The sequence below is a fragment of the Mytilus edulis genome, chromosome 4 (assembly GCF_963676685.1).
Source record: "Mytilus edulis chromosome 4, xbMytEdul2.2, whole genome shotgun sequence".
In the NCBI taxonomy this organism is placed as follows: Eukaryota; Metazoa; Mollusca; class Bivalvia; order Mytilida; family Mytilidae; genus Mytilus; species Mytilus edulis.
Genome location: NC_092347.1, coordinates 80,148,817 through 80,163,189, shown reverse-complemented (window position 1 = coordinate 80,163,189; position 14,373 = coordinate 80,148,817). Strand labels below are relative to the sequence as shown.

The 14,373-nt window shown below is 33.3% G+C and overlaps 1 protein-coding gene across 1 annotated transcript; it reads right to left on the bottom strand.

Annotated features, from left to right (window-relative positions):
• Window positions 1–425: 425 nt before the first annotated feature.
• On the bottom strand, window positions 426–14,352 carry LOC139520668 (TM2 domain-containing protein 2-like). Its single transcript, XM_071313522.1, has 6 exons — window positions 14,115–14,352; window positions 8,895–8,982; window positions 8,460–8,575; window positions 6,869–6,957; window positions 2,765–4,096; window positions 426–456 (listed from the first exon to the last, which is right to left on the bottom strand). The coding sequence occupies exons 1-5, from the start codon at window positions 14,249–14,251 to the stop codon at window positions 3,972–3,974; spliced, it is 555 nt and encodes a 184-aa protein (XP_071169623.1). The 5' UTR covers window positions 14,252–14,352; the 3' UTR covers window positions 426–456; window positions 2,765–3,971.
• Between the last annotated feature and the right edge of the window lie 21 nt (window positions 14,353–14,373).

Here is a 14,373-nt window from a genome sequence, read left to right as displayed (position 1 = left end):
ATGGAGGTCAAATTTGATATTGACGATTTTCACTTTCACCGTTCATCAGTTATGGTTCTTGTGATATTGGCAGGATACAAATAAATATTAATAAATCTGGTTTGCTGTCATTGTGACATATGTTTATTTAGTTTTTTGTTGGTGTTAAATGCCACTTTCAGCGACCTTGGCTATAATGATATTATGATGGGCATCTGTTTTTATTGTTGATGAATCTGTAGTTCCTAGCGATAACAATAATCTTGGTCAGGAAACCTGGCAGTCCTTGTCAATAGAGATCAGCATACATGTCTGGTCAATACCGGGGATGGAAATAACAAACTCATAGTTGACAGGCAAGTGAACCCTCTAGATAATCTCTTTAGGCCACTCTGACCTCTGTACTTTTTTGTTAAAACCTTCAGGCAATGAAAACAAACAAATTATCAAAACGACAATTTTATTAAAATCAAAGAGCTGAAAGCTCTGAAGAAAAATGACGCCACTGTCTCTAATATTGGGATAGTTTTTATGCAAGTCTTGATTTTCACATACCGTAATTAGTTTAACAATGCAACATGTATCGTAAGCATATAATTGATATTCGTATATGTGTGTGTGTGTGAAGTGAAGGTGACAACTGGCTGGTTTTTTAAGACAAATGAATAGGTCAAGACTAGCTGAATTGTACAAATAAATACCGTAGAAAGGCTTGTATATTTCTCACTGGTACATAGTCTGAATCTGAGTCCGTTCGCTTCCATTCACGTTTGCGCCCACTCATTTTCACCCCTTTCACTTTCACACCCTACATATTCGCACCCAATCTTAATTGGTTTTGTGTTTAACAACTATGTAAGCAAGTGTTTTCTTATAAGTATAATTGTTGTCATTGTCTCAAAATAAAGTGAGACAGCAATTTTTTTTTTTTGTGTTGAATAAATCTTAATTATGTTTTGGATAAGGTATTGCTAAAAATAATAATAATCCTTTCTAAATAAAGTGGTATTTTGTCAACGTTTTATTTTGTGTTGAATAACTCTTAATCATGTTTTGGTTAGTGTATTGCTATAACTTGTTTCATTGACTTGTTTCAAAATGAAGTGAGATTCTGACTATCATGACTATGTTTGTTTCTGCGTGTTGAATAAATTTTATCATGTTTTGGTTATATTAGTGGATTGCTATATTTTGGTTTCTATGTTTTATTGTTTCGTTGTTTCAGATCAATGGGACCAAGCTGTTAAAAACAATTATCTTTTGTGTTTTTTCCTTTAAAATCTTCAATGTTTTACTCATACCAAGCTATAAATACATTCAGTATTTACACCCAAGCAATTTAAAACAACAACCATAATTTTCCAATTATTCAACTTGAATTTGAATTAAAATTGGGCGTGAATGAGTAGAGTGTGAATGTGCGAACGTGTAGGGTGCGAAAATGTATTGGGCACAAACAGACCTGATGCCACACAGTCTGAACCCCCTTCTCCCACAAAATATTAAGTAAATAATCTTTTTGTTACTGCTATCAAAGGTCTAATGAAACTCAGATAGTTTCAAACATTTATCAAAGAATTCTAGTCAAACTGGCACCTAGTTAAATTGGCACCTGAACGTCGTAGGAAGGCGTCCCAGAAAAATAATAAAATAGCCTTGCCAGACGTCATAATTATTTGGACTAATACATGAGATATTGTGTATTTTTCTGCATTATTTTAACCAGTTGAGCATTTTACAGGATTGTTGGTTTAATGCTGTTTAAACTTTACTGAAAAACAAACACCTTAAATTTGCTAATTATTTGGCATGAAAGTTTGATTTATTGAAAGGGACTCATAGTTTTCCATTTTATTTTAATAATTGACTTGTTTTTACAATTACACAAATTGTCTAATTGTTAAAACAACAGCTTTGGTAAGGGCTTCGTTGTTTACCTTTATACACTACATATTCACTTTCGTTTCGTGGTTTACCAAAATACACAACAACATATTCACTATGTACTTGGTAACAGTAATTAATTAATTGAATAGAAAATATTATATCAAATATTATTGGATGCCGAATTGACGTCGAATAGGTGCCGATTTGACTAGATGCCAATTTAACCAGGTGCCGACTTGACTTGTACGTTTCAATTCCTCTGCGATCGTTTGCGGTATTTTCTTGAGAAAACCTATTTTCCATCATCAAAGAGAAGAAGAAACTGCTTTAAAATGATCCTGGAACGCTTCATGATTGTTAAAATAAGTTTAATTCACTCAAAAACAATTTTAAAACTTGCGATTAAACAGGAAGTTTCCAAAGCACGTGTAAAAGAAGAAATTAACCGGTGAGAGTGGAAATCCGTATATGACAGATATCCCTATAGTACGACTTTGAAAGTAAAACAGTTCAATCCTTTTGTAAAACAATCTTTAATATACCTATCACATTAATGTTTGAATGGTCTTAAGCTTATTCAAACCATATAAGTCGGTATGAAACACCAAAACGGAATGAACAATAACCGATTACGTTTTGTAGTTTACAAATTCTAAAACTGGTTCCCGTCAAACTACAACACTTTGTTCGAGTGTAGTGGAATACAAGCAAAAACCAGTGTAAACTGGGTCCTGGCTGGTTTAATACTACACAATGATGCATAATGATAACACAAGCAGATACCAGTTTGTTTGGAAAATAGAAAATACGAAACCAAGCGCGGTAGGCAGAGCAATGTAATGAAGTTCAGGTCGGCAGTTATGGAACAATGACTGCGTCATTTTCCAAAAATAAATACACAGTACAATTTGAAATACGTTACATATTCGACATAATTTTTATACTCTTTTTTACATTGAATAATGTATTAAAGTGTATAAAAAAATTTGTACTCACTATAAAAGATAGTTTTCAAGTAAAGAACTGTTAAGACCCAGGCATACCTTTGATCGTTTTTTAAATCCAAAACATGTCTTGGTTTTGATATTGCTTGCCGATGTTACTTTTTTAATAGAAAAAAAAAATCCATCCCACTTTTGATTGAAAATTTTGGCCTTCACGATATATAAGTTACAACTGACAATTAAGTAACATGGGTGCAGTCATTGAAATGAAGATAAATCGTTATATTCAAAATTAAGTGTTTGAATAATCCCAATTGGTAGTTATATGTACCCAATTATTTATTATTATATAACACCTTGTGGACTTATCCATATACCAAAGGCAGAAAAATATAATTTATTTTTCCTCAAATGGATTGAGAAGTCTTTCTGAACTCTGGAAAGACAAGTAAATTGTGTATTTTTAAGCGAGGATTGATAGGCAAGGGAAATAAGTAATATAAATGTAAGAAAGTAACAGAAACCTATACTTTTGAGTCTAAAAATACAGGCCAAATAATTTTTTCTTGAATTGAAACAAGAATTTGTTTAAGAATGTTCTTTGAAAATATAACAATTGTCGCCTACAGGGTAATAATTGTATTTTGCAATCTACAGTACTGTAGTAAATTCATGAATTATCTCCCTTAAATCATTGTATATATTTTATGAAAAGTTATCACACAGTCTAATGGTAAAACAAAAATTGTGGTTTTTACTACAAAGTTAATACTCCATTATCTGATACAAATGTTATACTAGATTAAAAAAACTGATTTGATGAGTATGATTATCATGGAACATGATGTGGAGTGAAGATTTGAAGTTGTATGTATGAATATAATGTGCTCTCTAAAACATATAATATAAAGCTTTCAAAGTATTGAATGATTGAATCCTTTCACATTATCACTTATTGCTGTAGCCAACATTTAAATGTTATAAATTTTTTATTTTCTTACATGTATTCAAATTACTCTCTGAAATTGTGTTAGATCAGTTATTGCAGTTATTGTTAATCTGTCTGACAACTTGACAAGCAAATATTCTGACAGAATAAAAAGAACATTCAATACATTATTTATGTATAAAGCTGTTTCATCCTAATTTTAACAACTGTTCTTAATAGTAAGGCACCCAGTTACTGCCATCATTAGGTAATAGAATTCCGTTAACTAATAATACAATGTCCACTATCCACCATACACCTAATCCTCCAAGTGTTAACAGTTTACCTACAGCTGTACCTGAAATCATGGAAATATTGCATTTTATTATTTTATTATCAAAAAATTTTACAGTGTATTTTTTAATGCATTTGATAATTTTGTGTGTTCAATTAAGCCAAAATGAAATAATATCTGTATCTAGGTAGTTACTGCATCTTAGTGCCAAAAAAAAGAATGACAATACTAGTACTACTAATGGAATCTATATAAGACATTCCCAAAGTTCACTTCAAAAGTATAATCAAAGATCAGATTGCTCTGAGGGATACGATTGCCATTGTTTTCATTGACACATGTATATGTTCTGGACCATATGAGTATTTGGACCATACACGTATGGTCATGACCATATGGGTATATACTCATATGGTCGGGGTAATTAACACTCTGTTACAGTTAACTTTTAATACTTCGAAACTCTTCATTTGATATGGCCGTTCATTCAAAACACGCCATCATATATATAAGTAATTTTATTATTATATTACAATAAAAAGATAAGTTATATCATAATAAAAAGATAAGCTTTATTAAAATAAGAAGTTTCAGATAGTTAATTTTACTTAATTGTCAAATTTATAGTAAACACATTTTATACCGATGATTATTACCAATGGTCATTACCGATTTGTTATTACGAGTGAATGGCAATATGTCGACTAAAAAAATTCCAAAAAATTCTTAATGAACGGTTACACATGAAGTCACTAGAAAGTAACATAGTTTATTTAAGTTGTCTGGTGAATATGGTGTATTGCAGTCATTTTGCGATATTTGAGATTTTCTTAAAAACATTGTCATTGTAGACATCAGAATGGCCAAAGACCTTGGTATCACTGTACGCAGCTGCAAAAAGGGCTAGCTTTCCACTCGCAAACAAAAGGGTTGCTAAAAAGGATCCTGCACAAATTTCTTGCAAATGCAAAAAAGCTATGATACCGTTTGGAAGTGAATGTCACACCAAGCCTACATGCAAGAATGTAACTAGCGTATGAAATCAATACTTAATTTTAACGTAGTTTTTGGAATATAAAATTGATAAATTGTCATTTATAACCATCACTGTTTTTTTAAGATAACATGTTTGTATTATTGAAACGTTAATAATGTACATGTAATTTGAAAAAAAAAAAAACCACCTATATGGTCCAAATACTCATATGGTCAGGACGGTTAATAACCAAACGAGTATTATACTCATATGGTCCGACCATATGCGGACGGTCATGACTATATGCGTATGGTCTAAATACTCATATGGTCGGGAACATATACATGTAGCTGGATAATATTATTTTCAAAACTAATTCAACTGCACATGTAAAATGTAATTTACGTAATCTGAATAGTTACAAAATAGCCAATCCCGAATACAAGTGTATGAATAATGTACTTATTGTGTTTTATTTTTGTACTATCAATTCCAAGTTTACTTTCCACAGCAGTCACTGAGACTCAGAGTGAGAGAAGGTATTTCACTTCGTATCTTATCACCTATTTTCCTACGTTAATTCTAGGAGGAACCCCATTCCTAACTCTTTAAATATATAATTTCCTTTGGGTCAGTGGTCATGACTCCTTTCCGTCCACATTCCTCGGTTTAAATTGCGATTGTTTTTAATATAAAACGGCGTTTATCGACAAAACTAGTTAATTTTTCTCGAAGTGTTGTATTGTATTTTGATTCAGAATTGATGGAAGTCACTTCCGGAAAGAAGACAACTTGAATCGATAATATGGAAGACTCCATTTCGCCTGAAGGGGTGTTGTAGTTATGCATGGGCATAATTACCTAAACAAACCCTGGAGCAAGAACATATATTAAATGTTATTTAAACGACCTAGATGGTTCTCTATTTCTTTATGGAAGTACAATATCAAATATCAGTTTCATAATGGTGACATATAAGAAAAACTCCACTTCAGTTCTTATATGACAGAAATAGATAAATCGGAATTCAGAGAACTCTCGCATTTTTATCAAAACTGGGGAATTCCCTCCGACGTGTTTCTTAACTTATAAAAACACTAAATATAAATACTGCTTAATTCTGATTTTCTGTGTTGTTAAAAACATGCATATAAGTCAAGGGAAATATCAAACATGAAGATTATGAAAAGATCATTATAGGAAAGTTGTTTAAATTCAATCCCTTTGTTTGTTTTTACCTTTTAAAGCAAGACAATCATAAGAATCTGAGATGTTCCTTAATGTTTAGAATAAAACGGTTGACGTGAGGGCATGGCCCTGAGCCAATGGTATAAGTCTACAGTTTGCATTAAAGCAATCGTATCCCAAAACCCTTATTCTGTTGATATCAGTTTCTTTTGTATTAGAAATAATAATGTGTTAGGGGCAATAACCACTATGAAAAGCAACTTCAACAATGTTGTCAAGTAAACTTCTGTGTCATTTGGTCTCTTGTTGTCTTATTAGCAATCATTCCCCATCTTCTTATTTTTATATTATTACTAGTTTTTCTCTGAAGTCAGTACCTCATGCATGTATTTCATATCAAAATTATATCATGTACTTTTTTCTAGACAATAGTAATGTTATCCCACCTGAAAAAGCCTAACAAAAATCATAAGAAGTTTTGCACATTTTGCAGCTTAAAACCTACACTTTTTATCATAATTTTAGAAAAATGTGGTAATACCTTAGTCATAAAGTATATATTGTAAAGAATAAAGAAACAATCCTTACATACTTGTGTCTAATCAATCATTATATACGGGTACTGTAATCTTTTGTATAGTTTTATATGTCATGATTTAATTCTTATGTACCTGTTTGTCCTAAACAAAATCTGTCCATTCCCAAAAAACCAAGAAGTACAGAATATATTAAAGTTGTTAGGAAATAATGACCTGTGTATCTGTAAAAAAAGAAAAACAATAAACTAATATTATAATAAAAATTAAGCTGAAAAAAGTAGAAAATATTCATGCTCTGAGTATTGCATGTATTGTCAATACTTTCAATAGTGAAATCTCAAATACCTTTTTAAGTGACTAAAAAAACAAATTAGAAAGTTTTGCAGACATTAATAATTCGTTTGCATCAACTGCAAGTATATATACAAATATAACCATGGAATTGAGATGCACTTTATCTATAATAAACTAGGTAAAACTAGAAGTTTAAAGTAAACTTGTTTTCTAATGGAAAAACATACAGATAATAATATCTAGTGTCATAAGTATCCCAGGCCATGGGTAGCAAATGATTAATCAAAAAACAAATGTTTGTTCATTTTGTAAATGTATAACTTTCTCAAAACAATTGAAGTATTTTACATCTGATGTAAAGCCCTGTAGTTTAAAATTCTGCTATTGCATTCTACTACTTTAATTAAGAAATAATTCATGGAAGCCATAGATTGTTGGAAATTTACACATGGCCTGGGCCGTGATATTCGAATTTTATCCTGAGCGTTAGCGAGGGATAAAATTAACGAATATCACGGCCCAGGCCATGTGTAAATTTCCAACAATCTATGGCTTCCATGAATTATTTCGATTCTAATAGGACAAATACGGTCATTAAAGAACTGAAGCGATGGTAGGTATGCTGTGTGTGTGGCTGTTCTTTTTTTACTCCCGGTTCGAGCTCAAATATTCATAAAATCTGTAGCTTGCATGGATCGTTTAGTGAATAACCGCTAGAAAAAAAAAATCTGTTTAATTCTTTAAATTCACAAACCCAACATTTGCCATTTTTAATTTACATGTTTTTCTCGTAAGCTACCGTCAAATCCAAAGTTGACATTTTGTAACTAAGGAGCCGCCATGTTGACTTGCTGAAATCAGTAAATATGCGAAAAATGCAATAGAATAGAAAATAAAACAAAACCTACCTTACAAATCAATTTTAATACAATATTATACGAATTTCGATGGTTCACTTTTCAGAAAACGTTCAACTGTAGCGTTTTCATTTGTATGACGTCATGTTTTGAAATGCGTCAAAAACATTAAAAGACTTTCGCGGAATTTTATTTAAATTTTATTTTGTTGATTTCCCCGAGATCTTCAGACTTGTGCATTACTTCTTTTTATCATGCATCCGAATTAAAATAAGTTATTTTGTCTTTTTTAACTGCAATTTAAAAAAAAATAAAATCGGCAAATGGTTTACAAATAGGTTCCAATACATGTGGATTTACGTGGGAAGTATATTGTAACAGCCATTATTATGTATATCTCTGAGTCTGCGCTAAGTATAGATATATGGAGAATTTTATCACGGTGTTGTTTACAAAGCGAAAGAAGCACGTCATATTAGAATTCATATATAAAACATTCCCTTAATTCAAAGAACACCATTTAAAGACAAGCTAAAATTGTCAGATACAATTAACAAGGTTAAAAATCTTACTTGATACATGGAAAACCATCTTTGAGGAAATATCTGTCACCAAAACATTCTATCCCTGGTAAAACAGAACAGTTCACTTTGGTCTTCTGGACATCTTCATATCTTCTCCCACCATACTATAATTTAAAATGGACTTTGGCCATATAAACTGAATTTTTTTTAATTCATCTCTATACTATTCTTTCTGTACATCATTTACATGTATTTTTGATTAAAAATTCTTTAACAAGAATTGTCAAATTAAATATAAACTTTAAGTAAAGTAAAGCGAGAAGAATCAGAATTTTCAGACCAACAATTCTTATGAATTGTACAAGCAGGCAAAAAAATCAATAAAAGTCAAAAGTTCCTGTCAGTACTAAATATAACATGAGAAAATGAGAAAGATACAATGTGACATCTTTTCAGACCTAGCAATTTTGTAATCATACTGACCTTTGTACAACCATATCCTAATTCTTGACGTCTTGTTGCATTACCATTTAAATCTAATGGATCACTACAGTTCAGAAACTCTAATGGTCTGTAAAAAATATAAGTCATGAAAATAACCATTGTTAAATAGTAGGAAAAAAACCCAATAAGAATAGTAAACAAGAGGGAACATGGTGAAATGTGTCACCTTATTTGCTAATCATTGATATATTATGTTCATAGTCTCAAATTGACCTAATTGCTTATAGTATTAGAAAAAAGACCAAAACTCAAAAACTTAACTTAAACCACTAAAACCATGAAAATGAGGTCAAGGTGAGATGACACCTGGCAGTTGGACATGTACACCTTACAGTCCTTCCATACACAGAATATACTAGACCAGTCACCTATTGCATTTAGTATCTGAGATATGCACTCAACCACCAAAACTTAACATTGTTCACTTATCCATGAAATGAGGTTGAGGTCAACTGAAAACTATCTGACAGGCATGAGGACCTTGCAAGGTACGCACATACACGTACCAAATATAGTTATTCTATTACTCATAATACATGTAAGAGAACTTAACATTACAAAAAATCTTAACTTTTTTTTTCAAGTATTCACTGAACCATGAAAATGAGGTCAAGGACAATGGACATGTGACAGAAGGAAACTTCTTACCATGAGGCATCTATATACAAAGTACGAAGCATCTACAATGTAGGACTTCCACCTTCTAAAATATAAAGCTTTTAAGAATTTGGCTAAGGGTGCCGTTGACGGGTCACAATCCCAATGTGGAGCTTCATGCGACAAAATTCGCAGGCTCAACAAAAAAAAGATATGTATATATTTTAAAGTTAGTGCAGCATTTGAAAACAAAAGGATGCCAAAAGAAAAATTTCCATCAAAATACTATAAGGACACAAATAATTTAGTTTATTTTCTGACAATACAATTATATACAAAACATGCTTATACATGTTATACAACATTGTAAAAGTAAACAAGTAGAGGGTTAAGTTTATAAGTAATAAAATTGAGAATGGAATTCTTAATATAGTTTGTCCTTATCCAATTTTCTGTCATGAATCCATTCAAGGTCTAGGTACACATGTATATTGTTTAGATATGGATACATGTACCTCTTCTTGCTTACATTTTTTTTCTTAGACATTTGAGATGACAGATTTGCAAGTATATATAACATGTATAATAATGCAAAGCAATCACAAACAATAATCAAGAACATGCAAGGAAATCATTGATTGATTGCCTTTATTGTACACTTGTTGGCTTTCAATCCTGGTGGAAGTTCATGCTATTCATTAAAAATATCCATATATAAATATAGTTGAGTTTCTGAAAGACATTATCAAATGTCTTTTGTCTGAATGATGTCCACACTAATGAAAAGTAACCTTCAAGACATTAAAGCTACTGAGCACACTTGGCCTTACATTGACAGAACTGGCAGATTTGATACTTTAGTCCCAATGTTAACCAGCGCATACCCTTTTAAAGCACAGAGAAGAAAAAACATTGAGCAAAACACACGGTTGAGAAAACCTGCACATTGAGATAATTTTTTCCAACAGGCCTTAAGATTGAGGATTGACCTCCCAAGTATGTTGTACGTCAACCACAATACACATGTTGGACCAATCATTTGGATCATATTTCAGGAAAAGAATATCTCAAAATCTCTAGGGATAATATACACCTTATATATGCATGTTATGGCTATTACTGGCTGACCTGAGGATCGGTGCCACTTGAACTATAGACGTCATACATGTACAACAATCACTTTTCAATTGTGGTGTAACGGTAGTCACTTTGTTTTCTTGTTTATTCTATTTATTTGGGGAAATTGGTTAATATTAGTATTACTTATAGTTCCGTAACTCTTTCTCCCGAGACTGGCAATGTAATTATTCTTGTCAGGACTTCCTGCTTCTTGCACGTGCCTGACATTGGGCCCTGCCGGGCTTGTTGTCCCTAGGAACTATAAGTATGAAGTCACTCACCAGGTTTGTGGCAGTCTACACTTAGGATTTGAAATGAGCAGAAGCTCATACTGTTTTGGCTTTCAAATATGGAACTTTAAACATGTTAACATGGTTAAAAGGACAAGTAGACTAGCCACAACCGTATATTTTAGTATTTCTTGTATGTAACTTATAATTCAATCATATGTATGTCTTTAAATAAACATCTTGTTTATGTTAACATGTTTTACATACTTTGTCCAATATCCCAGCAGAACTTGGGTAGACAACAGGAAGACAGCGAAGCCTTCTTCTTCTTCTTCTTCTTCCATATACAGTTCATACCACCATCTGGTGTATTATCGAACTGATGCGTGGTGCAGACAAACCAATATTTACAGTGCAGTTAAAAAATAGTATGTACAGTTAAAAAATTCGCACAGTCCTTAATACATCTTGGTCTTCTGCAACTCACACTTGAATGTGTCAATTGAGTTGCAGGCTACAGTAGTTGGTGGTAGACTGTTCCATAATCTGATGGCGTCTGGGAAGAACGAGTACTGGTAAAGCTGCGTTCTTGCGAATGGAACAAGGAATCGTTGGTTGTGTCCTCTTAATGTTGCTGCTGTTGGGATTAAGCAGGATGTTGGTATTGCAACCAAGTGGTTAACTATGCGGTACATCATTATAACTTTATTCGTTGCTCTACGCTCTTGTAGGGTTGGCCATTGCAGCTGGTGTAATAGGTTTGTTACACTAGTGGTTCGGTGGTAGTCACCAGTAACAAATCTTGCTGCCCTACGTTGTACCATTTCCAGGTTGTGGATGTTGTTTGCTGTGTGTGGATCCCAAATGATGCTTGCATACTCCATCTGTGGTCTCACAAGGGTCTTGTAGCAGAGTTCCTTGGTCTTTCGTGGGCATTGTGATATATTTCTCTGTAGAAAAGCCCTGGTGTTGTTGGCTTTTCTTACTACTTGGTCTATGTGAGTAGTCCAGTTTAGTTTGTGGTGGATGTTGGCCCCCAGATATTTTGCACATTCTACTTCCTCTAAGACGTGACCATGGATGATATATGGCTGTCTGATTGGTTTCCTCTTGTTGGTAATCAGGGGCTAAAAAATTTTGTTACAGCTAGCTAGCCCAGGACTTATTGGCAGCAGGATTTTACTAGCCCTGTTGGAAGAACTGCTAGTCCATAAAAACTGACCTGCTAGCCCTAGTATGCCTTAAAAATTAAGAGTTTGCTGCACAATACAAAGTAGGTGCCCTTTGTTTTGAAGGAGACATTATACACTGTATTTAATATTTTTTGTTGATCTGTTATTATTCTTTTGGTGCTTAACCTAACTAAGTTGTTCCCACATTCAAAGCAGACTTTTTATTGGCTAGCTTGGGGCAACTAACGGCAATATTCACAGAGCATTGTCTGTTTTTTTCATCAGCAACAGCCAAGGTAATCATTGTGTCCCAGTTCTGCCAACTTTTCGGGAAGTGAATGCGTTTTTTGTTGGCCAAATTGTTAAGATCAAAGAGAAAAAACAACAGATCAAAGGAAAATGCCGCCAAATAAGCATGAACATGTGTGAGTCTCGCGCTAAAGACTTGACAGCCCTGCTGTCCTGGACGCTATTATTGTTTTTCCGCGGTTTAGCATTTTGGGGGGGATGAATTTTCAGCCTCGTTACTCCATTCATCTACCGTTTTTCGTTTAGAAACTGACAAAGTTCCTAGGGTTCCCGTACTAATATATTAAGAAATATTTTGTTGCATAGTTTCGTGCTCAAGAGCTGTGCAACAAGACATGTCAATACCAATCAATACATCATACCCTCAAATAACGTTAATCGAAAATCTCGGCACGATAAGCAATGTACAATACCTCAATCAATGGTATGAGAAATCGATATTTAAAGTACGAGAATCAACACATGATACCAGGCCACCCAGACATGCCAGAGTTATTTGTTCTATGTTTAAAATATGTACAACAGGACCTGTACAAACCAGTTCAAATTCTTGGATCCCGGATGACTTAATTGAATCGAAATGGCTAACATAGAATAGTGATGAAGGGATTTTTCACTTTCTATTTTGGAAACGTCAAGAATTTTTTGTTACTAGTCCGTCGGGCATATCGGATTACACATTTTAATTGCCCGAGGCGTAAATGATCTAGTCCCGGGCGTCGGGCTAGTGGATTTTTTAACCCCTGGTAATGTGAATGACTTGGCACTTTTTGGGATGAAATTCCATGAGCCAATCATTCTCCCATTCTTGTAGGGTTTCCAGATCTTGTTGAAGTAGTTCTGCATCTTTGGTGTTTTTTATTTCCCTGTACAAAAAAAAGCCAGTGGAAACTCCACCCCCGTTTCAGTGGCGTCAGATAATTTGTATTATGACGTCGAAATTTTACGGGAACCTGTGTGATTTCCAGTAATAGTAGTAGCAATAAGGTATATTTAATTAAGGGATGTATGTATGTTCCGTATCTCCCTCCTTTAGTAGGAGCACCACCATGGGTTATGGTGTAAAAAGGAAGACATTTAACACACTGTATCGATACAGATTTAATGTGAGCATTTGCCTATCCAGTTTCCCAGCCTGGCCGTGACGGGTCTTACTACCAGAAAGTTAACCTTCCCCAAAACAATAAGTACAATGTAATAAAGCATACGAACACACCCACTCACCTGACTCACTCATCCTCAAAAATATAAAAAATGCATATTATAAAAAAACATTATATACAAAATAAAGGATAAGGTCACCCCGGATGCCGCACAAATGCCTAGACAACGAACGGGAAACCGGAGAGGACATACTTGGAATCCAAACCGATACCGCTAAATGCCCAGCTGTATTCCTGGTAGAGGAAAGCCGAAAATCCTATGATAAAGGATCTCGGAAAGAAACTACCGATCCATTAGGGGAACAGCTAAAACCCTCAGACATCAAATAGATTGGTCTGATAGTTTCCCACATGGAAACTACTAATGGATCCCATCTGACTACATGTCTCAAACAAACCTGAAAATATCTGCAGAAATCTTTCTCAACAAAAAAAATATAATCCAAATCATAAAATATACGATGTAAGGATAATAATATTTATCCATGAAATCAATTTGACAAAACAATTTCAATGATGTTGAAGGATTGTCTCTGCAAAAATTTTCACGTCCGCTCTCATCGGCATGCTCGACAGGATGTTCCGATTATTAATTTTAAAACCACTTACAAATTTGTACAAAAAACAAGTGGTGCATGAGGGACGTAAAGCTCGTCACATTTGTCTTCATAACATTCTTCTATGTCAATACTTGAAACAGCACAGAGTAAAACTATAAAATGAAGGCAAATGTCCGTCTTAATCATTTTGGTTGCTAAACTTCTACATTTTCATTTTTTGTTTTTCTTCATTATTATTTCAAAGTCATTTATGTTCTTTTTAATCAAATAAAAATCGGTACTTATTTCAAACGCAAAATCGACATAGA